A 22824-nucleotide genomic window follows, 5' to 3' on the forward strand; every position below is an offset into this window, starting at 1 on the left:
TTGCCAACAACAAACTCTTTATGATAGCCAGACACCCAGGGGCGGACTGGGGAAATAATTCAGGTCGGGCAACGTAGCCCCAGTCGTCCCACAGAACGGGCTTTCCGATTTGAAGAGCGGGGGGTGGGTGGGGAGTGCTGAGCGATCTGTTGGGGGCGGGGGCAATTATGCAATTGTCGTGCTCGTGCGGGCATCCAAGCCGAGCCACGCCAGCCCACACCGGCCCACTTGAGGACCAGCCAATTGGGATTCGTCCCGATTGCCAGTCCGCCATTGCAGACACCTCACTGTCCCCAGAACAAAAACATTTTTTTCACTTTGTGTTTTAACGTTAGCCTATCACTCCGCTGTCGGCTCGGGCCTAACAACGCCCCGTAGCTGTGGTAAAATCCCCTGTAACTCACTGCCTCTTGTGGTGAATTGCTTAATGATACAACGGTTAGTTCTGGTTCTTCATTCTGATTGACTGGAAGCCGTGTTAAAATACTTTGTAACACACACCTGGGACCGCATATCATTCCATTTTCAGTATTAATGCGCCTCCCATTTGATCCAATGCATTGTAGTTGTTGTTGCTTGGCACCCCATTTGTTAGGGGAACTATTTTGCTCCACGGAATTGAGGGAATGATGCTTCGTTTTGACTAAATGTTAATATTTTACATTGCTTTTATTTTATTTTACACTAATAGCTGTAGTAACTGTTGTATAAAAGCAATAAACCACTCGAGGCCGTGTGTTATAGTGATTTTATAACAGCTAGGGGGGTTTTAGGCACTCCGCTTCGTGTCGTGCCTAACAACGCCCCCTAGCTGTTATAAAATCACTATAACACACGGCCTCTCGTGGTTTATTGCTTAATTAACACACACCTACTCATTGATTATCCCTTACATAACAAACTAGTCCTTTAACTGAATCACATTATGACATCACAGTTGCTCTGGCATGTGAGTATTCTTAAAGATTTCAGTTTTTGTGTTGTTATAATTGTGAATGTAATACAGTAGGTCTGTTGTACCATGGATATGATACAAGAAGAAAGTATGCGGTATGTGTACTTAAAAGTGCACTGCAAGTGCTGCTACGAGTTCTTTGCAGTGTTTCTTCCCTTGTCTGCCTGAACCTGGCCAGAGTTGGGATTTGTCACTAATGCTAAAGATATCCCCGTATTGATCCATGACTGGAGGACTGACTGTTACTCTGACCTTTGCTTGGGTCCGCTGCTTCCCATAAAACAGCCACTCTGACATTCCACTGAGAACAGACCAATGGCTGCAGACATGGCCCTGAATGTGAATTGAAAGTGCGAGCACGCACGCATACACACACACACACACACACAGAAACACACACACACACACACACACACACACACACACACTTGTGTTCTCATTAATTCTCTCTCTCTCACTCTCTCTCTCGTTGAGGCTTTTTGATGTTATTTTCCTCGGGTGTCTGACCTGTGTAGCCTGTCAGCCTCCCAATCAGCACATGACGCTGATTGATGAAGCTGATGTTGATAATACTAATGTGGGTAGATCAATACTAGTTGACTCCCTAAGCTGGTTCCAATCCATGATGAAGATGAGAAAGCAAGGTCAGACTCAAGCACGTGGGAAAGTCAAGAAATGCAATTAAAACCAAAATGTAAATACTGAACAAGTACTGTAAATCTGGGGTCTACCTGTAGGCTACATACTGTAACCAACTGTACACTTATTTGGATTCTGGAAGTAATCATTTGGCTTTGTAAACACGGTCTACTGTAGTGTTGATGATCATGTGAACTGAGTGTGTTCTTCTGTTTCAGGAGTGTGTGGTTGCTGTGGGCCTCTGCGGCCGAGATACAAACGCCTGGTGGACAACATCTTTCCTGAGGATCCCAAAGTGAGTTTGCCCACTTTCTGGATTCATTAAATTAATCTAAAAATATATTGTTTCCCAAAAGCCCTCAATATAGACTGCAGGCCTGCCAAACAATGAGTGAAATATAGTCTGGAGTTCATCTTATATATATATATATATATATACTTTGCTGCATAATACATTTAAAATGTCGCATTAGATTAGTTCTTAGAACACAGAAGTGATATTATGCAAGTCTGCCAAGTAAAATGTGTTCCAGGAATCACAACCAAACCAACATTCTGTAGTCTGTGAACAAAGGGCTTCCAATTTTCGTTTGACTCATGCCAAGTATTTCCAAAATGTACTGCACACATTCTCATGACAATACAAGGTGGTTATGAAAGTGGACCCTCATGCTACTGTAAATCATGACAATGTAAGCGTGTTTTCAGCCTTCTCTGCTCTGCCTGCGCACCTGCTGTACGATATGAACACCACTAACAGCACCGTCACTATCCTCATTAAATCTGATCACCTCCAAACTGACCTACAGCCTGAAACAATGTCACCCTAACGTCGTCATCGCCGTCGCTTGACGGGCAATTATGAACACAGAGCCCTCGCCATCATGAGCAGCAGAGAGGAGAGGGCAGTTACAAAGTAGCTGTCAATACTGTACGCACAGGGCATGGCACGAAGAAGATTGTGTGCCTCACGTTCCCTTACACCGTGTCCTAATTGCTTGTGATGCGAGCAACAGAACGCAACATCGCATGCTTGCTGTCCTAACTGAAACCGTAAAATTTCCTGTTCTGTTACGTCATTTGTCTATATTCCCAACTGAAGACAGTTAAAGAACGAACGCCTGTCAACGCGAGCGACAGGAGGAAAATAGGAACAGGGCGAGCGTCAAAAGGGCAGTTAAAATGTCGCGACGCTTCGCGCTGCGTCGCTCGCGTCCAGTTAGGAAATAACAATAGAAAACAAAGCAATGGAACGCATTTTGTCACTGACGCTCGCTCGCGTCGCGTGTAGTTAGGACATGGTGTTAGCTCCACGATTTAAAGTCGCACTGAAATGAAAAAAGCATTCTGTCCCATTTTGGTTCACATTATTGGTCATAGTGTTCACCTATTCAACGATGTATGCCAAACAAATACAAAATTCTACTTTTGTTGTAATCTTATATCAAAGTATATAATTTCTTACTTCCTGGAAAACGGTAGGTCACGTGCAATGACGACAACAGGTACCTTAGATTTTACGCCAATAATCTCACGACATCCACCCGTCAATCAACGCTACCATTCTATCGAATCTGTCTAAAGTTCTTAAAACCTGTCCACTTGTCAATGTTCCAATCAAATTCCTCTAAACATATGTCCCACCCTCATAGCTTGTTTGCGTCGGGAATACGTCAAACTAGGGAAGTTGGATGATCTCAAACGTCCGTTTCAGTGCGACTTTAAGAATCTGTGCTTTCTTTCGAGACCGGATGCCATTGCTGTGATGGGAACCCGGCTTTGCTTTGAAACAATGTAGTTGGATTGCCACAGTACGATGCACGAAATGCTGCAGTTTGACAAATTTACACTTACTAAATGTGACATCGCTTTCCATAACCTCGACATGGCACCTTATTAACTTCTGCTTGAGCGCTTGACCTTATTAATTAAAAGTCAGGGCTTTTTTTCTCTCTGTCTCTCTTAATCTCAAGAGCCTGTAGCTTTAGCAAACAGGTGCGGAGGGAATTGGAATGCACAAATGGTAGACACCTTGTCAAATTAATTATCACATGCTGAGAGCTTAAGGTGCTGCAAATACACCTGGGAAGTTTGTCTGGGAATCCCTCTCCCCGTCGCTGTCTTCTTTCGTGCTTCTTTCATCCCGTGTGTGGACTATTCAAGCCATTATTTTTTACTTAATTCAAGCAGTACCATATGATGAAAAGATAGTATAACTCGTTTTTTTCCTGTTCATACACACAATGACATTGAAACATACTTGTTGGTGTGGAGGTGAACTTTTGAATCCTGATGAGTGCGCGCCTCTGTGTCCATGCTGGGGTGCATACTGAGAGGGTGGGTAGAGGAGACACGTCTGCAATTTCCCAGAAGGCCTTGGGGGTTCACAAGTTGAATAATGCCCACTTACCCCTCTCCCCCTTATATGAAACAAAGAGAATCCATGTGAACCTGTTACGCGTGTGTGCGTGCGTGCGTGCGTGCGTGCGAGCGAGCGAGAGAGAAGTTAAATGACCATACCAGTCTAAATATGAATTGATCTCCATAAACTAGTCACCCAACGTATATCACATTACCGCAATACATTTTCTATTATACAAATTTTCAACAATTTAATTGAAGTCATCTTTGGGGTCCCAAACATGTCTTTGAGTATTTTTGCTGAAAATATAACTCAGAATAAGCGTTCTACATGCCTTTATACCCCTCGGTTGACCACAAGATCAGATTGAGCGCATTTTTTTCAAATGCAAATGAGCTCAGCTAAGAGCAAGTCGGCAGGCTAGTGAACAAGGGCTGTTGACGGTGCGATGCTACCTCAAATATAGCTGGCTAGCCTGGACCATCCACACTCGATGCCACTGTGACATATTTCATGTTCCTCTCTCCCTGACTAAACATGATAGTGTTAGTGCCCATGTTATTATCTCCATGGTTGCATGCTGTTACCTCTAGCTACATTTGCTAGCAAGACACCACCAGGCTATATGACACCATTCGACTACAAACAACGAAAGCTAGATTCAGTAGGCCAAGAGGAATCAAAAACAAGCATTTGAACATTTTTAATGACCGCTAGATCAACTATAAGTCTACCAATTTCATTCCACTAACGTTGTTCTATGTATATGATAAGACGAGCATCCAGGTTGAGGCAAGAGGGGATTTGTTTGTGTTAGCTAGCTAGCGTTAGTACTATATGCAAAGAACCACACGGCATAATTACTTTCGTTCTGCATGATTTCCATAGACAGTTGGTATTGCTTGAAAATGTTTTCATTTCAGCTGACCACAACAAAATGACTGGGTTGTTTCACTTCATACTTTGTGTGTTAATAGGCTCATCAGAGACTCAAATGTATATGCGAAAACAATGACAAAGTCACTTTTGCAAACGTGGACCCCGTTAAAAGATATTTGCATTTTTACATTTTACTTACATTTCAAAAGTTGAATGTGATGGCTTTAAAACATACTGTATTTTTAAATTGTTCCCTCGTTGCACTGACAAACTCTCCCCAGTTAGTTCCAAATAAATTTCAGTAGTTTTTATTTTATTCTCGTTTGAATTTGTTGAACTCCTGTGCTATATTCTCTAATCCACCTACACTACTACACTAGATTCTCTACCCAGCGTTCCTAGCAACTACTAACTACTAAAAATTATTTGAAACTAACCGGGGTGAGTTTGTCAGCACAACGAGGGAACAATTTAAAAATATGTTTTGAAGCCATCACGTTCAACTTTTGAAATGTAAGTAAAACACTAAAATGCAAATATCTTCTAACGTGAGCTTTACTTCGGAAAATGGATTGCGGCAATGTGAGATACGTTGGGTGACTAGTTCTAGGAGATCAAATCATATTTCGACTAGTATGGTCCTTTAAATAACCCCAACCTCTAAATCTTGTTTGAGCTCCACTGTCCATCTCACCCTTATGGTGCGGGCCCATACATAACCCTGACATTACCTAGAGCTGCAGTATGGCGCATTTAAAATTCAAATAGGTCGCTGGTGGGGCTCAGCTTGGTAAGTAAGACGTGGTTTTGGTAAATGAAAGTGCCCTCACAAGGTGACTTCCCAGTTATCTTATCAGTTATCTTAACATGTTTCCCTCCTCCTTACTCTGACATGACTGTAATCGTATAAACTCTGTGAAGGAATAAATGCTTTTGCCTATCGAGTCGCGTTATATCAGAGATACAGTGCAAAACAACTGTATTCGTACAGTGTTTTCACGGTTGGGTTCATGTTGAGGTAAAGGAGATGTGTTGTCTTGTGTCCTCCTCCATCCAGGATGGCCTGGTCAAATCAGACATGGAGAAGCTGACCTTCTACGCCGTGTCCGCCCCAGAGAAGCTGGACAGGATCGGGGCCTACCTAGCCGAAAGGTTGAGCCGAGACGTGGTCCGCCACCGATACGGGTGAGTGAGTGTCTGTCGCCATCGACCTTCAACTGACCTCCCGTACCCGTTCAACTGACCTCCCGTACCCTTTCAACTGACCTCCCGTACCCGTTCAACTGACCTCCCGTACCCGTTCAACTGACCTCCCGTACCCTTTCAACTGACCTCCCGTACCCTTTCAACTGACCTCCCGTACCCTTTCAACTGACCTCCCGTACCCTTTCAACTGACCTCCCGTACCCGTTCAACTGACCTCCCGTACCCGTTCAACTGACCTCCCGTACCCGTTCAACTGACCTCCCGTACCCGTTCAACTGACCTCCCGTACCCTTTCAACTGACCTCCCGTACCCGTTCAACTGACCTCCCGTACCCGTTCAACTGGCCAACAATGACCTTGAATACACCAAGTCAACTGCTCAATGCAGACTTTCAGCCATATAATCGACGTGTGACATTATAGGTGAAATTGTTATACAATAAATGCATTAGATTTGTATTTATGCATTATGTGTGCATCCATACATGCATGTATTATCGTATAATAAAGCCAAGAATGCTAATGCCAAATTCACTTTGGGATGGAGATGCATTCGGTATGTTTTGCACAGGTTCATGGAAAGTGTTTTAGCTGCCAATTTCACACACCCCTTCTCCAAACAATATCTTTAATTACTTTTAAATTGCTTTACCATCTAATACATAAAACCGCATGTGCATGCGCTAGGATGCTATGGTCTTTGTGTGTTCTGACTTCTAATCGTGAAGAAAGGCCCCGTTTCCGGTCGATTAGATCCCATTCTCACCTACTTTGGATGAGAAACGGTTGGAAGTCGGGGTTTGTGTAACATTATCTCTTTTAGTCCTTACTAAGCCATTTATCTGCTATGATTTCATGTGTGGTGAAAAAGCCTTCTGGAAAGTAATTAAAATTGATTAAGAGACCGAAATAGTACCCGCCCCACAGGGACATGAGAAGAAGAGTGGCAGCTCGGAATCAATAATACACTGATTATCACCACAAAAATGGCATTTAATTGGGCGCAATTTGTCCCCTTAAAGCTAACGCTGAGAGCACCAGGCAGATGGAGAGCGCTGCCATAGCGCTTGCCCAGGCCTGACATGTCTCGTCTGTCCAAAGAGATGCCAAGGACATGAGTGGGCACAGCAGGGGGTCTGATGAGCGCCTCAGACTGAAGAATGCATGGGGCACAGTTCCGGTCTTAGGCCTCATTTACACTTCCTGGTTGAAGTGACCCAATTCTGTTTTTTTGCTCATATGTGGCACGTATCCGATATGTATTATGCACGTGTAGGCAGGAACAAATCACATAGAATCAGATATTCTCAGTTCCGTTTCAGGCCTCAATCATATGTGGAAATAAATCAGATATGAATCAGACATCGGCTAATGCGACTGTTGTCTAAGTGGACAGAACGGATATTCCGTCATTGCGATTCACACGTCATTGAAACCTGACGTGTTCTGAGTTATCAATGAAAAGGGGCTTGCTTATTAATCTACTTTCGTCAAATCTATCCGTTGGAAAATATTTTTTTTATCCAGGCATCTTAGTTTTAACAGTATAATTGTGACTGAACATGTTTTGTTTGCTAGTAGGTGGTATTCATTCTGTTCTCAACAACGCGATGGGCAGCCAGGCGATAATAGCTTCAGGGGACCTGGTCCCAGGCGAGTTGAACAGCTGTCCACCCAGAGACGGGGTCTCTCGTTGCGGCATGAAGTTCGTGGCTAACCCGCCGAGCTCGGGGGGCTCACAGGCCAGTGCGGAGATGTATTACCAGTAGGCTAATTATAGTGGAATTGCTGAATGACAGTTGATCATTTCATCTTTATGTCTACACAACATCAACTCATTTCCATGTATGTGAATAAAGTTAATTCCAGTTATTAACAAAATATCACGTCTCTGTCCAGCAAAGAGCCGGCTGGTTGTTAGGTAACCAAGGTAACGAAACCCTCGTGTACGCATGCGGGTTGTTTCAAAATGTTAAACAAGTATGTACGTGTAAGCACAGGTATCTGATATGGGTCACTTTAAAAAGTACATGTAAGCAGGCGGTCAAAAAAATTGGATATCAATAAAAAAATATATAAAAATCAGATCTAGGCATCAAGACCTGCAGTGTAAATGCGGCCTTAGTCACTAATTACTGTTCATATTGAGAGAAACCAGCTTGATAAATCCTGAGGTGTCTTACGCTGGACCCTTTTGTGTTTTGTTACAATAATTGGATAATGCATTTACAGAGGAACAGTCACACAAGATTATTGTCCAATACAGAACGTGTGTGTGGGCTACTTCTCTATAAAGTACCACAGCCAATGTACAGTACTGTATGGTATGACAGTCAATTCAAATCGTCGGATACATCTGTAGAGTAAGAGAGAATCTTGTGAATTGGAGAATACATGTTTTTTTCCTCCCTCTTCATAGATCATAGGTCATTTTCAATATCAACAGTCACCTAATGTGCTGTTCTGATACCTTTTACTGTATAATTTGTCATTTTCCTTATCTTCCTCCAGGTATGTGGTGATAGCCATGGAGGCGCTGGACCAGCTGCTGATGGCGTGTCACTCCCAGAGCATCAAGCCCTTTGTGGAGAGCTTCCTCCACATGGTGGCCAAGCTGCTGGAGTCCAGAGAGCCAGACCTGCAAGTTCTGGGGACCAACTCGGTAGGCAACGCCAAAATACTCATACACTCTCTCTCTCTCTCCTCTCTCTCTCTCTCTTGTCTCTCTCTCTCTCTCTCTCTCCTCTCTCTCTCTCTCTCTCTCTCCTCTCTCTCTCTCTCTCTCCTGTCTCTCTCTCCTGTCCTTCTCTCTCCCCTCTCTCTCTCTCTCTCTCTCTCTCTCTCTCTCTCTCCTGTCTCTCTCTCCTGTCCTTCTCTCTCCCCTCTCTCTCTCTCTCTGTCTCTCTCTCTCTCTCTCCTGTCTCTCTCTCACCTGTCCTTCTCTCTCTCTCTCTCTCTCTCTCTCTCTCTCTCTCTCCCCCTCTCTCTCTCTCTCCTGTCTCTCTCCCTCTCTCTCTCTCTTCTCTCTCTCTCCCTCTCTCTCCTGTCTCTGGGAAAGGCCTGTCTCTGGGATTGGCTTAAGCAGAAAAGAGTAGAGATCACACACACACACCCACACACACACTGTACACATACACACACAAATACACAGAGACATGGATGAAGCGTATGTGAAGGAGAGAAGTGGGTAGGGAAGGAGCAGAGCATGGGGTGAAGCCAGGGAATTATGTCACCGGGAGGGGGAGCGAGATAAGACTTTGAGAGGGAAGCGTGGAAAAGAGATATAGCTCGAAGGAAAAATCCTCCAAATGGTGGTTTAGATGTGAAACTGGGTCATGCCTCAGTGAGCAAGGACATTCTGAAAATGGAGGGCTATTTGCTCGCCTATTAGCTACAGTACAGAATCTGACGCAACGTAAAAAGGTTAGCAAATGCCAGATTATGCAATACAGTAAGTGTCTCACAAATATATACTGCCTTGAGTGTTTCAATGAAAGGAAATTGCTTCTGACATTTCTTCATATTAGCCTCACATTTTTGTGAAGCTTAAGTGTTCACTAATTCGCATTAGCCTCTCAAACTGGGCTAAAATGGGCAGCCATGTTTTCTCCTAGATATGCTGAAGGGGGTGTACTCTTTTCACCGCCTCTTCCCTATTCGTAGTTTTTTTTCCTGGCCAATGCCGCCTGTTCATTTATACAGGAAACTGAGACGATGGTTTAGATATGAAAGCCCATGCATTATTTATTTGTGGTATTTAGAGGCACGGTGGAGGGAGCGAGGATGGTGTCTGTGTGTGTGTGTGGGGGGGGGGGGGGGTGGGGCAGGCTAGAGAGCCAAACTCGATCTCTTTTGATTTAGATGTTTGCTTCTTAGGGCTTCCCGTCTGAGAGAACAAAGAGCTCCATTTTGGTTTGGTTAGCCAACCATCTATCTAGTCTTGCAGCGTGACGTTATGCCACTGTTAGTGCCTATAGTCCCCTGAGCCCAACCAAAACAGCCCCCTTCCCACCTGTCATGTTGGGTGCTCGTACTTAAGGAGCTCCCCCTGCAGATCTTCCCCTCTCCCCATCCCCATCATCGGGAACCACAGGACACGGAGGCTACCTGCACGGTGGGGCAGTGCTCCAAAACCTTCGCCCTCTGGCATGGGTGTCGTCGGATTATGAATCTCCTGCTGCCTCGGTCAAAATAGCCTTGATCAACCTGAGACCTCTATCAAATAAGACTTTTATTCTTAATGACTTTTTCACCCCCCATGGATTGGACTTCCTGCTGACTGAAACTTGGCTTAAAGTTGATGAGTTTGCGTCACCTGTTGAAGTCTTGGCCCTCTGGATGTGGTGGGGGTCTAGCTGTCGTGTTCATGAAGCATTTTAACCGCTGCCTACTAAATTCTGATGACTTTTCCAGCTTCGAGGTGCAATTAGTTAAAGTAGGCCTGGTTGATCCCCTTTTAATTGCCCTGGTGTATCGTCTGCCAAAAATACACAATGACTTTATCCCACAATTTGTGGACTTTCTCTCAAATACCATGCCCAACTTTGATAAGAGTCCTGATTCTTGGTGATTTTAATATTCACATTTGCTGTCCCTCTAAGCCTCTAGTGAGAGAATCGATGCATCTGGTTGATTATTTATAATTTCTCATCAAGTATTATAATTGCTCATCTTACTACTGGCCCCACTCACAAGCTAGACCATACACTTGACATATCATTTGGTTTTTCCATTTGCAATATGGAAATAATTGATGCCTGTGTGTCGGATCATTGATTTATGCCTCTCTTACCTACTAAATCTCATCTCCCTGTACGTTACTCTTCAACAATACCTGCAGTACTGACGTCTTTCCTCCCCACCTCAGCACTGAGGAACTGTTTTACCCTTACAGCAAGTTAAACCTAAACCTAAAGGTTTGCCTTGGCTGAAGGAAACCACTAGAGCCCCGAGGAGGGAGTGCAGAAGAGCAGAGGAGCAGAAGAGCAGAAGAGCAGAAGAGCAGAGGAGCAGAGGAGCAGAGGAGCAGAAGAGCAGAGGAGCAGGATAGCAGAAGAGCAGAAGAGCAGAGGAGCAGAAGAGCAGAAGAGCAGAGGAGCAGAAGAGCAGAAGAGCAGAAGAGCAGAAGAGCAGAGGAGCAGAAGAGCAGAGGAGCAGAAGAGCAGAGGAGCAGAAGAGCAGAGGAGCAGAAGAGCAGAGGAGCAGAAGAGCAGAGGAGCAGAGGAGCAGAAGAGCAGAGGAGCAGAAGAGCAGAGGAGCAGAAGAGCAGAAGAGCAGAGGAGCAGAGGAGCAGAAGAGCAGAGGAGCAGAAGAGCAGAGGAGCAGAAGAGCAGAGGAGCAGAAGAGCAGAGGAGCAGAAGAGCAGAGCGGAAGTGGAAGCACAGTGCCTGAGCCTCTAATTTTGGAAATCACAAAACGCGGCGGTGTGGCATGACTGTGGTGACAGCACGCTGGCGGGAGGCGTGGCATTACTGTGGTGACCGCACGCTGGCGGGAGGCGTGGCATGACTGTGGGACAGCACGCTGGCGGGAAGCATCAACGTCTTTCTGTGAAGTGTTGCACATTAACCAGCAGGGGATATCGTTGACCAAGAAGCAACTAGTGGCAGTGGAGCATGCATATATATATATATATATATATATATATATATATATATTACTAACTTAATTGTATTACATTTGAGATGTATGATGTACTGTATGTACATGTATAACAATTGAGAAAGTTGTCTATGGTGATGTGAACTTGCAAATCTATTCGTGGAATGCGGAAGACCAGACGTATGGAGGGTGATTTGTGCCAAAATTAAATACAACACACACATCGAAAAACAATACAAAAATGCTTTGTTTTTCAATGTCGGTCAGGAATATTTGTGCCAAAAATAAAAACAATACAACCTTATTGTATTTCAATGTGTGTATTGTTTTTTGAAGTGTGTATTGTATTTCAAGGTGTGTATTTTATTTCAATGTGCGGTTTCGGCACAGGTAACCACGTGATGCTGGGAGTAGAGCAAATGATGCAACTGGATAAATCTCCAACCAATCGGTACAGTACATTGTACATCTAAAATGTAATACAATTAAGTTAGTTATATATATATATATATATATATATATATATATATATATATATATATATATATATATATATATATATATATGCTCCACGGCCACTAGTTGCTTCTTGATCAATGATGCCCCGTGGTGGTTAGCGTGCAACACTTCTCAGAAAGACGTTGATGCTCTACTCCCACCATCATGTGGTTACCGCACTTCGAAATACACTACACACCTCGAAATACTATACACACCTCGAAATACAATACACACCTCGAAATACAATACACACCTCAAAATACACTACACACCTCGAAATACAATACACACCTCGAAATACAATACACACCTCGAAATACAATACACACCTCGAAATACAATACGGTTGTATTGTTTTCATTTTGGCACAAATATTCCTGACCGACATTGAAAAACGAAGCATTTTTGTATTGTATGTATTCGTTACACGTGTATTGTTTTTCAATGTGTGTATTGTATTTAAATTTGGCACAAATCACCCTCCATACAGACGGGCACAGACGGAGGGACAGATTTGTTGAATGATAGATTGAATGAATGAGCTGAGGCAGGCCTAGTCTTGTCCTAGTCCTAGTCCAGGCCTAGTGTATCCATAGGACAGAGACTCTACAAGCGACCATGCTGATGTGGACTACTGTATTTTGACACAAATGGGCTAATGTGAATTTATCTGTTTACCGAATGCACTAGACGAGCGATGTCAGAGCATTCATTGGAACAAAACATATTTTTTTAATGGGGGTTATTCTAGGCTATCAATTCTATATTTGTCTCATAGCAGAGAGCACTGACATGACTGCTTAAATCAGGCATCAAGCGTTTTCTAGCGTAGCCTACTGTATCAGAGAGGGTTATGACCGATAACAGCCGAATACTAACTGTACATTATCATTTTTGCCAATACCGTAGCCCAACTGTCCTGTTCCTGTCTCCATGCCCCCACGCCAGTTTGGACCCACTATTCAAATCTCACCTCAAAACCTGTTCAAATGGGATACGCCATACTGTACATCACACTTTCATTTGCATTGCCCCATTCCTGATAATCGGACAAACAGTAGCGTAGGCCTATGTCCCAACACCAATTAAGAGTCGGTGATACTGCTGATGGGGCATAATCAACTCCACTGGTCAGTCTGCATTTGAATCGAATTTGATTGAATGATTCATACTGCACGTTTCCAGCTAGTATACTACTTCGAATATCATTTCAGTTTATCGTGGATTTGCTGACATTTCATTCTTTACACTCATTCTAATGCCATAGATCACAAATGCAAGCCATCTGTCACTGTGTACTGCATACAGCAGCATATTTTTAGTGATAATCTTGATTGGTTCACATATGTATATCACAAAAATGCACAGTAGCACGAATCTGCTGATGTAAATATGATTTTCAATATTTCTTGATGCATACCTGAATGTAAAAGAACAGAATGCTACAGAATGAAGAAAAACATATCCCTCCATTCCATAGCAATAGGAGGTCTTAGGCCAATTCGCTCTATACAGACACGGACGTAAACAGCAGTCCCTCACTCTTTCAAAAGCTGTACTCCATCAAGTCAGTGTCACAGGGAAGTTGATTGGACGTCGTGTCACAGGGAAGTTGATTGGACGTCGTGTCACAGGGAAGTTGATTGGACGTCGTGTCACAGGGAAGTTGATTGGACGTCGTGTCACAGGGAAGTTGATTGGACGTCGTGTCACAGGGAAGTTGATTGGACGTCGTGTCACAGGGAAGTTGATTGTACGTCGTGTATTTAGAGCCTTGGGGCCAAATCAGTCATCTGCCCTGCCTGTCGAGTCATGGATATCAAAGCTGAGTGAGAAAGTGTAGGAGGAGGATGTAACTTGCTGGCCACTGCCACAGACTCCATGAACTCCCAGCCAGCAAGCTGGGCACCGATTAAGAGGACGTCCCACACCAACATGCGTGGATGAACTGAGGAGGGACGCAGGAGTGGAGAGGTCTGCGGAACTGGCTGGATGTATGGAAGACCGAGATGATTGGAGACTTGGCTGTCAAGCTCGTCTGAGGATGACCTAATGATGATACAAAGCCTACTCCAGTGGTCTGTGTAATTGTGGTTTGTCGTGGGCTCTGTTTTTCCTAGTCCCACATTGTTGTCCCACCTCCAGTGGTGGGCGCAGACAGCTCTGGCTACAAGAGCCCCTTCATGACCGGGAATGGGAGGGGGCTGTTTAGGACTGGGAGGGGGCTGTTTAGGACTGGGAGGGGGCTGTTTAGGACTGGGAGGGGGCTGTTTAGGACTGGGGCTGTTTAGGACTGGGAGGGGGCTGTTTAGGACTGGGAGGGGGCTGTTTGGGACTGGGAGGTGGCTGTTTAGGACTGGGAGGGGGCTGTTTAGGACTGGGAGGGGGCTGTTTAGGACTGGGAGGGGGCTGTTTAGGACTGGGGCTGTTTAGGACTGGGAGGGGGCTGTTTAGGACTGGGAGGGGGCTGTTTAGGACTGGGAGGGGGCTGTTTAGGACTGGGAGGGGGCTGTTTAGGACTGGGAGGGGGCTGTTTAGGACTGGGAGGGGGCTGTTTAGGACTGGGGCTGTTTAGGACTGGGAGGGGGCTGTTTAGGACTGGGAGGGGCTGTTTGGGACTGGGAGGGGGCTGTTTAGGACTGGGAGGGGGCTGTTTAGGACTGGGAGGGGGCTGTTTAGGACTGGGAGGGGGCTGTTTAGGGGGCTGTTTAGGACTGGGAGGGGCTGTTTGGGACTGGGAGGGGGCTGTTTAGGACTGGGGCTGTTTAGGACTGGGGCTGTTTAGGACTGGGAGGGGGCTGTTTAGGACTGGGAGGGGGCTGTTTAGGACTGGGAGGGGGCTGTTTAGGACTGGGAGGGGGCTGTTTAGGACTGGGAGGGGGCTGTTTAGGACTGGGAGGGGGCTGTTTAGGACTGGGGCTGTTTAGGACTGGGAGGGGCTGTTTCTGGGAAAGTGGGGAGAAAGACGGGCTTGAATTGGGAACCTCAGACTGAATACTGGAAATGAACCTCCAGTTTTGTAGCCTCTTCTCGTTTTTAAAATTCTATTAAATATAAATATATTTCAATTGTAATTCTTTTAATTTTATTGTTTCTTTTAAATCTGTTCTCTACGGAAGCCCTGAAGGGTAACAAAAAAAGAAAAATGTTACAGTTCTCTTTTGTTACCCTGTATCTACTGTGTCTCTCTTTCCAACCTGTCTGTAATTTCTCTCCTGGGGATCAATAAAGTACCATCTTATATTATAGCTCAAGCACAACTTTGGTAAAGCGACTATGAATTCAAGCATGCACGCAGCTCCTCTCTACTCGGGAAGAGTTTGTCAAGTGATTAGACTAAATTGACCAATATTAGGCTACTACTGTATTTATTTTTCATTTGATAAAAAGTAGGCTATTAGCATTTTTTTTTTTTTTTTTTTTTTTTAAATAGCCATCTCTTTTTATGTAAAGCACTTCATGCTACAGGTATGTGCATTTGTATGAATGGTGCTATAGAAATAAAATGACATACAGGAAAATTAATTACAGTAGGATGTAGGAAAATTTATTGCAATAGGATGTCGGATAATTAATTGCAGTAGGATTGAGGAAAAGGGGGCATCATTAATGATATCATCATTAACAGATTTGAGGAAGATGTCAAAGGTTGGACTCATGATCTCCTACTCTTCCATGTGGACTCTAAAATTTCCGGCCGGTTTTTAAAGGCCAGGTTTTGAATTTAGCATTATAAGCCATGGTATAAATGTATTTGGTCTTGACTTGAGGCCAATTCATAGTTCAGAATTACAGGGTGCTACGCTGTCCAGGCGGACAGTCTGCTGTGGTTTACCTTTTCATAGTACAGTCATACCAGCCCATATCTAGTTTCCAGTCAGTAATTGTATCAACAAAGATGGTGGATGTTGAGGCAACAGTAATTTGGCAACCTAGCCAAACCTAGTTTGCGGACATTGTAACTAAATCTGTCGCTGGAATTATTAATTTATTTTTAGCAGATATCTTAGTTACATCAAGATAGACTAGATATAGGCAGTTTAGTGTTTGTGGTATTTATTCTGTTTGGTTAAATGCTGTCCTAGTCAGCTAATTAGTATAAGCTCAAGTTGGCCCAGCTGCTGGCTAGCAATGAGAGACACAATCCCAGCCCGGCTGATAAACTGTGTCAGGAGGAGAGTTTGCATCAGTGGGCTGGGATCCCACCTCGCTAACAAGCCATGATAGAGAGTCCGTGAACCGTACCAGCCTACGTTATGTCTGAACACAATCCCACGGCTAATTCCCCAAAAAGAATCAATCCACTGTACCAGCTTCTCACCACCCCCAAAATATAATAACGAGAAGCACAAGCTACTGAGTGCAATAACGAGTCGTCTGGGCTTCAGTTCACAAGTCCACCAAGCTCCGCTGCCCAGAGCCACTGGCTGCTAGCATTTATTACTCCACTATCTCAGCAGTCAAGTACAGCTGAGAATGATCAAATAGATTTCCTGAATTGATTAAATACCATTCATTCACGCAAGCAGTGTTTCCAGCGCCACATACTGGTTCATGATAGGGTTGAGCGGATCAACGATGTCGTCGTCCATCCCCGATGTTTAATAGCCAAATACGATGGTTGAGAAAACATCGCTACACCATGTTAAAATAATTGCAGGACACTTTTTAAACATTTAGGCTGTTAATATGTTAATATGAGGCCCATATTAAGAATGTGACAAGGACATATTTTTATCACCTGAGAACATTGCTAAGGTGAAACCTTTTCTCTCCCAGGCTGATACTGAAAGACTAATGCATGCTTTTATCAGCAGCAGATTGGATTACTGTAACACTCTTCTATCTGATCTTCCAAAGAAAGCTATTAGTCAACTTCAAATGATACAAAATGCTGCAGCACAAGTCCTCACTAAGACCAGAAGGAGGGCACACATCACACCAGTCTTACAATCACTACACTGGATATGGATTTCAGAATAAATAAAAATTATTTTCAGAATAAAGATTATTTTATTTGTTTATAAAGCCACAGTAATGCACCTGAATACATGTCAGGCATGCTTTTGCTAAACCAAGTAGCTCCCTGAGATCCTCTGGCAGTGAGCTTTTAACGGTTCCTGGAGCCGGGACCAAGAGACATGGGGAGGCAGCCTTTAGCTTTTACGCCTCCATCCTCTGGAATACCCCCCTAAGAATGGCTGAAACTCTGGGATATTTTAAGTGAGATCTTAAAGGAGTAGTAAAGGGAAAATTCATGTTTAGCCCTGTTTTAAGGTTACTTATGATCATATACAATGGTTCAGATCAAAACGTTGACAAAACTAGCACTTTTGAGAAAGTCTGATAATTGCTCTACCACCGTTTTGGTCATACAATGGATGTGGGTGGGCACCTTGAAAAATCATTCAAAAACTTAAGTGTTGTATAAATAAAGTTGACTTTGACTTCTTCAACACCTCACTAGAGACATGCCATGTACCAGCCTGCTTCAAGACCTCCACCATCATCCCTGTCCCTAATAAAGCAAGGATCACTGGCCTCAACGACTACAGACCCGTCGCCCTGACCTCTGTAGCAATAAAGGTTTTTGAGCTCAGCGATATCTCAAATCCATCACAGACCCTCTCCTTGACCTCCTGCAGTTCACCTACAGAACCAACATGTCGGTGGAGGACGCAGTAAACATGACCCTTCACTACATTCTCTGAACCTGGAGTCCGCAGGCTCCTACACCAGGATCCTGTTTGTGGACTTCAGCTCTGCTTTTAACACCATCCTCACTCTGGAGGGCGTGCTCTCCCAGCTGTGCGTGCCCGACCCCACCTACAGGTGGATCACAGACTTCCTGTCTGACAGGAAGCAACTGGCAAGCTCTGACCTCCCAAGGCTGTGTTCTTTCCCCTCTACTCTTCCCCCTGTACACGAACAGCTGCACCTCCAGCCACCAGTCTGTCAAGCTCCTGAAGTTTCCGAACAACACCACCCTCATCGGTCTCATCTCCGAGGCCGACGAGTCCGCCTACAGGTGGGAGATGGACCAGCTGCTCTCCTGGTGCGCCCAACACAACCTGGAGCTTAACGCTCTCAAAACAGTGGAGATTATTGTAGACTTAAGAAAGAAACCAGCCGCCCAGCTGTAGACTACCATCCCTCCAGGACCTGCACACCTCCAGAACCCTAAAACGGGCCAGAAAGACTGTGGCCGACCTCTCCCATCCCGGTCACGGCCTACGTGAACCACTCCCCTCTGGCAGGAGACCAGCGTCCATGTGCCACAAAAACAGCTTCTTTCCCACTGCCATCAGACTCATGAACAAGGCTTGTGTTCCCCAGACTCATGAACAAGGCTTGTGTTCCCCAGACTCATGAACAAGGCTTGTGTTCCCCAGACTCATGAACAAGGCTTGTGTTCCCCAGACTCATGAACAAGGCTTGTGTCTGCACCCCCTGCACAACTTGCACACGGCCTCTTGATTGTTCAACGGCACACTCATTGCCCACACTGTATACATAAAACATGCTCATCTATCACACAACATTCTGCGCACACACACACACACACACATTATGTAAATTGCATTTGTGCCTCCCTTTTTAACAGTTTATTATATTTTGTATATTGCGCTGCTTTTTGGCCCTACTCATTTATCAACAAGCCTCTCATTCAGCCCCTGTTTGTAACAGCCACGTGTTTTGGTTCACAATTAAGCGCGAGCCTCCAGTAATACAGAACAGAAGGCAGTAGTAATTACACCTTGCAGGGCATGTACGGCTCCAGAGTCCTTTCCTCCTCCCCTTTAATGGGTTTTAGATGTCAAGGGCTTGGCCTCTCTACTCTGCCACACACACACACACACACACACACACACACACACACACACACACACACACACACACACACACACACACACACACACACACACACACACACACACACACACACACACACAAACTGTAGCCCAGCCATTATCCCTTAGTGTACTTGGATTGAAAGTGGGCTGAAGTGACCAGGCTTATAGTGGTGGAGTCTCCAGAGACTGAATCACAGAACGGTCGTTGGGGTCGGAGGTCGGAGGTTTGCCATGGTGAATGACGGGGCTGCTGAGGAGGGGAGGTTAGGCAGCACGCTGACCGGGAGGTGGGGGTTGGGGGGGCTGTTGGGGCTTAGTTTCCAGAGAGGTAGGATTTAACCCCCTGGTACGATGATGACACGAGGGGGGCTGTCAATAAGATGTGAGGGCGGGGGTAACATTTTGTGGATGACCGTGTGTATGGTGGGGCCGGGTGCACTCGAACGGGGAGCGATGGGCGACAGCAGTGTTTTGTCAATATCACTGATGATTGTGTTGATTATCACCTTGAGTTGTCATCATGTGATGTCCGGGTCAAGTCTTGCACAAGTGCAGGAGTTGCCTTCGCTGGAAGTGAACCTATTTCCTCTGACGATGGACATGATTCATGTAGTAATACAGTTAGCATATTTGTGTTTGGCAGACATTGTAATGTCCTTGAAGGTATTTTAACAACCATCCCTTTTATCTTTTTAGTCTTCTTCCAGTGTTCATTGATTTACTTGAGGCCCATCTTGCGATTTCTTTAAACCTTTAGTGCTTGCCTTTTATGTTGCCACAGAGTTGGGATTCCACTTAACATATGGGTTAACATGACTTCTGTTCTCTGCCACAGTTTGTCAAGTTTGCCAACATCGAGGAAGACACCCCCTCCTACCACCGCCGCTACGACTTCTTTGTGTCGCAGTTCAGCGCCATGTGTCACTCCACACACGAGGACCAGGAGACCAGGACCAGGTGAGTCTTATGCTGGGCTCAGACTACAGGATTTTTGGGCCAATTTATCCCCGATTCACCCCTCCCGACAATCGGAGCAGAAATCTGGTCTGGAACGTGAGGGGTTTACAGATCCAATCTTATACCTCCCGATCGGCTCGCAGACCCATCGGGGTGGCCCCGATAATATCAAACATGTTTGATATTTAAGATTATTACGTCCCGACTTTACAAGTGAGACGGAGAGACCTGATGATGATAAGATCATGTAGTGTGTGCTGAGCCGTTATTTTCAAATCTTGCTGTGTGTGCTTGTTTGAGATGTGCAAGAAGAATATCTGTTAGGATTCTCCTTATGTGCGTGATGTAACCCGATTTCGAAATTGGTTAGGATTTTAAATATCCTGTAGTGTGAGCCCGGCATTAGTTAGTCCACACACGAGGACCAGGAGACCAGGACCAGGTGAGTCTGTTAGTCCACACACGAGGACCAGGAAACCAGGTGAGTCTTAGTTAGTCCACACACGAGGACCAGTAAACCAGGACCAGTGACTCTTAGTTAGTGAAACCCTACAATTGATCTTAAGTGCTACGCAAACAGGAATCTGCAAGGTCCATGTAGTCCTCACTTCCTCCTGACGGCCGCCTTATTCTCGGAATCAGGGGAGTTTCAGGGAAGTCATCAGTTTGACTGACATCCTTTTGCGACCTAACAACCTGTAGTCAGATCCTAACCCCGAGGATGATATAAGACCCAGTCTCATTGGATTGTATATTCCTAGTGAATGAAATCACCTTGTTTTGGTGATGTGGACAAAGACGAGGGACATCCCCGTGAATAGATAGATAAATAGAACAGGCGAAACGTATGGTTATTCATTTGTTAGAGCAACAAGTGTCTAATCAGTCTTAATATGCTTAGATCTACACTGATGGAACAAGGATGCTGTTGTGATGTTTCCATAACGAGTTTATTCAGTCGTTAATGCAGACGAGACATTAAGGGTCTCACACAGTGAGAGTCCTAGATGATGTCCTTAAGCTACTCAGTCTCTCCTTCTGCCTCCCAGAGTCGTCTGTTGTCTCTCATCTTCACGCTGTTGCTAGGGGGGCTTTAGAAGTGAGGGTTTCTCTTGATTTTGATTGGCTGGGCCAGGGGCATTCCTCCTGTGGTGCAGAATTGCCTAGAGAGAAGTCCTAGGTCTTAAAGAGGCCTGCCTAGACGCAAATCCTCTGTCTCCCCCGCAGTTGTTTTCAAGGTAATTACTAGTACAGTAATAAGTTATACTTAACAATATTGGTAAACAAGCAGTCGGCCTGTTATTCATCTCACACTAGGTGTTGTTTACTTTGTTACAGTATGTTCAAGAATCAGAGGGAAATTTCCATGTGTGATTGTAATTGATTTATCATGGAATAAATGTGACATCACACTTATTTACTCTTTAAACACATCTCCTTTGAAACACATTAAATATAAGATAAGAAAATTGTCTAAAGCTATTTATCTGGACAGTGCTTGTAAAAACACTATATAACATTACAGTCAATACAAATAAATGTATTTTTAATACAATTATTATCAATAAATGTATTATTATTATTATTATTATTATTATTATTATTATTATAGCTGCTGCTCAGCACTGGGTCGGGGCTGGGTGGAGTAAGAGGAAGGAGACAAATGACAAATATATGAGGGTCCAGGTGGACACATATATACAAACTGGTGCAGGCATATGTTTTCCTGTTAACTGCTACAGTTCGGAGATGGAACAAGGTTTGAGATTGTGACAATGGTGTTGTGGACATTTCTGTTGACAGAAGGATTGTTCAGGAGAGAGTGAATGCCAACGTTCTAAGTTCTAACAAAGTTTATTACATGCAAGCAGCACAGTGACCACATACAATAACATACAAACACCCCCGATAACATACAAACACCCCCAATAACATACAAACACTCCCAATAACATACAAACACCCCCAATAACATACAAACACCCCAAATAACCGTCTGGAGAAGGGGACCGTCAAACCTCAGGTGCTTCATGCACACAGCAGTCTGCAATGTGAGAAATGGCGGCCCAGATCTGCGGTTACAGTCAACATTTACAGTCAAAGAGAGAAACCTTGGTGTCTGAGGTACTTCCTTTTTTTAGTTATTTACTTTTGCACTTTACCTTAAGCTAGGGTGACCATAATTTCAACTCCCCAAACCAGGACCCCCCCCCCATATATAGGCCTATATAATACTCTCTCTCTCTCTCTCTCTACATATGTTACGGTGAATGTGAGAAAACGGGGAATGTGATCTTTTCCCGGTTAATGTGCACATTCCCCGACCTCGCGGGAGATGTGAGAAATTGGTTAGGGGATTGTGCACATTAACCGGGAAATGCTTACAATTCCCGACCTTGCGGTAAATCTAGCAAAGTCCAACCGTATGCAAAACTTCTGCGCAGCCGGGTGCTGGGAGGGGAAGCTACCGTAGGCGATATGCCAAAAGACAAGTGTGAGTTTGATCCTCAACTAGATCATCTACAGTTAATAATAACAGTCCAGGGATGACTTTTTGTCATGTATTTATTCTAGAAAACAGCCTATTCTCACAATGAGATCTTAACATGATCAAACACACCTGTGCACTGAATCCTAAGGTCTTATTGCAGCGTTGTACTGCGCATATAGAGGCTATTGTGCTAAAATTATGACTACATTTTGGGGTGGGTGGAGGTGAACATATTAAGTCAAGTTATTATTTTCCTTTCATAATTTACAACAGCAAAGAATTGTAATTCTGCAAAACATTCTGAAAGTTGTGTAAGCCTAATCATCACTGCAGTGGCATCTGCTCCACGGAATGTTGATCATCCCAGCACCTCGATCCG

The 22824-nt window shown here is 44.5% G+C and overlaps 1 protein-coding gene across 1 annotated transcript in view; it reads left to right on the plus strand.

Moving 5' to 3' along the window:
- The window catches only part of efr3a (EFR3 homolog A), a 125891-nt gene that overhangs the window by 47842 nt on the left and 55225 nt on the right, over nt 1-22824 (plus strand). The window contains 4 exon segments of the mRNA XM_084458382.1: nt 1816-1889; nt 5893-6020; nt 8553-8703; nt 19833-19954. Coding sequence (XP_084314508.1) covers nt 1816-1889; nt 5893-6020; nt 8553-8703; nt 19833-19954 — 475 coding nt within the window.

This window comes from Borostomias antarcticus (assembly GCF_949987555.1).
Source record: "Borostomias antarcticus genome assembly, chromosome: 24".
Lineage (NCBI taxonomy): Eukaryota > Metazoa > Chordata > Actinopteri > Stomiiformes > Stomiidae > Borostomias > Borostomias antarcticus.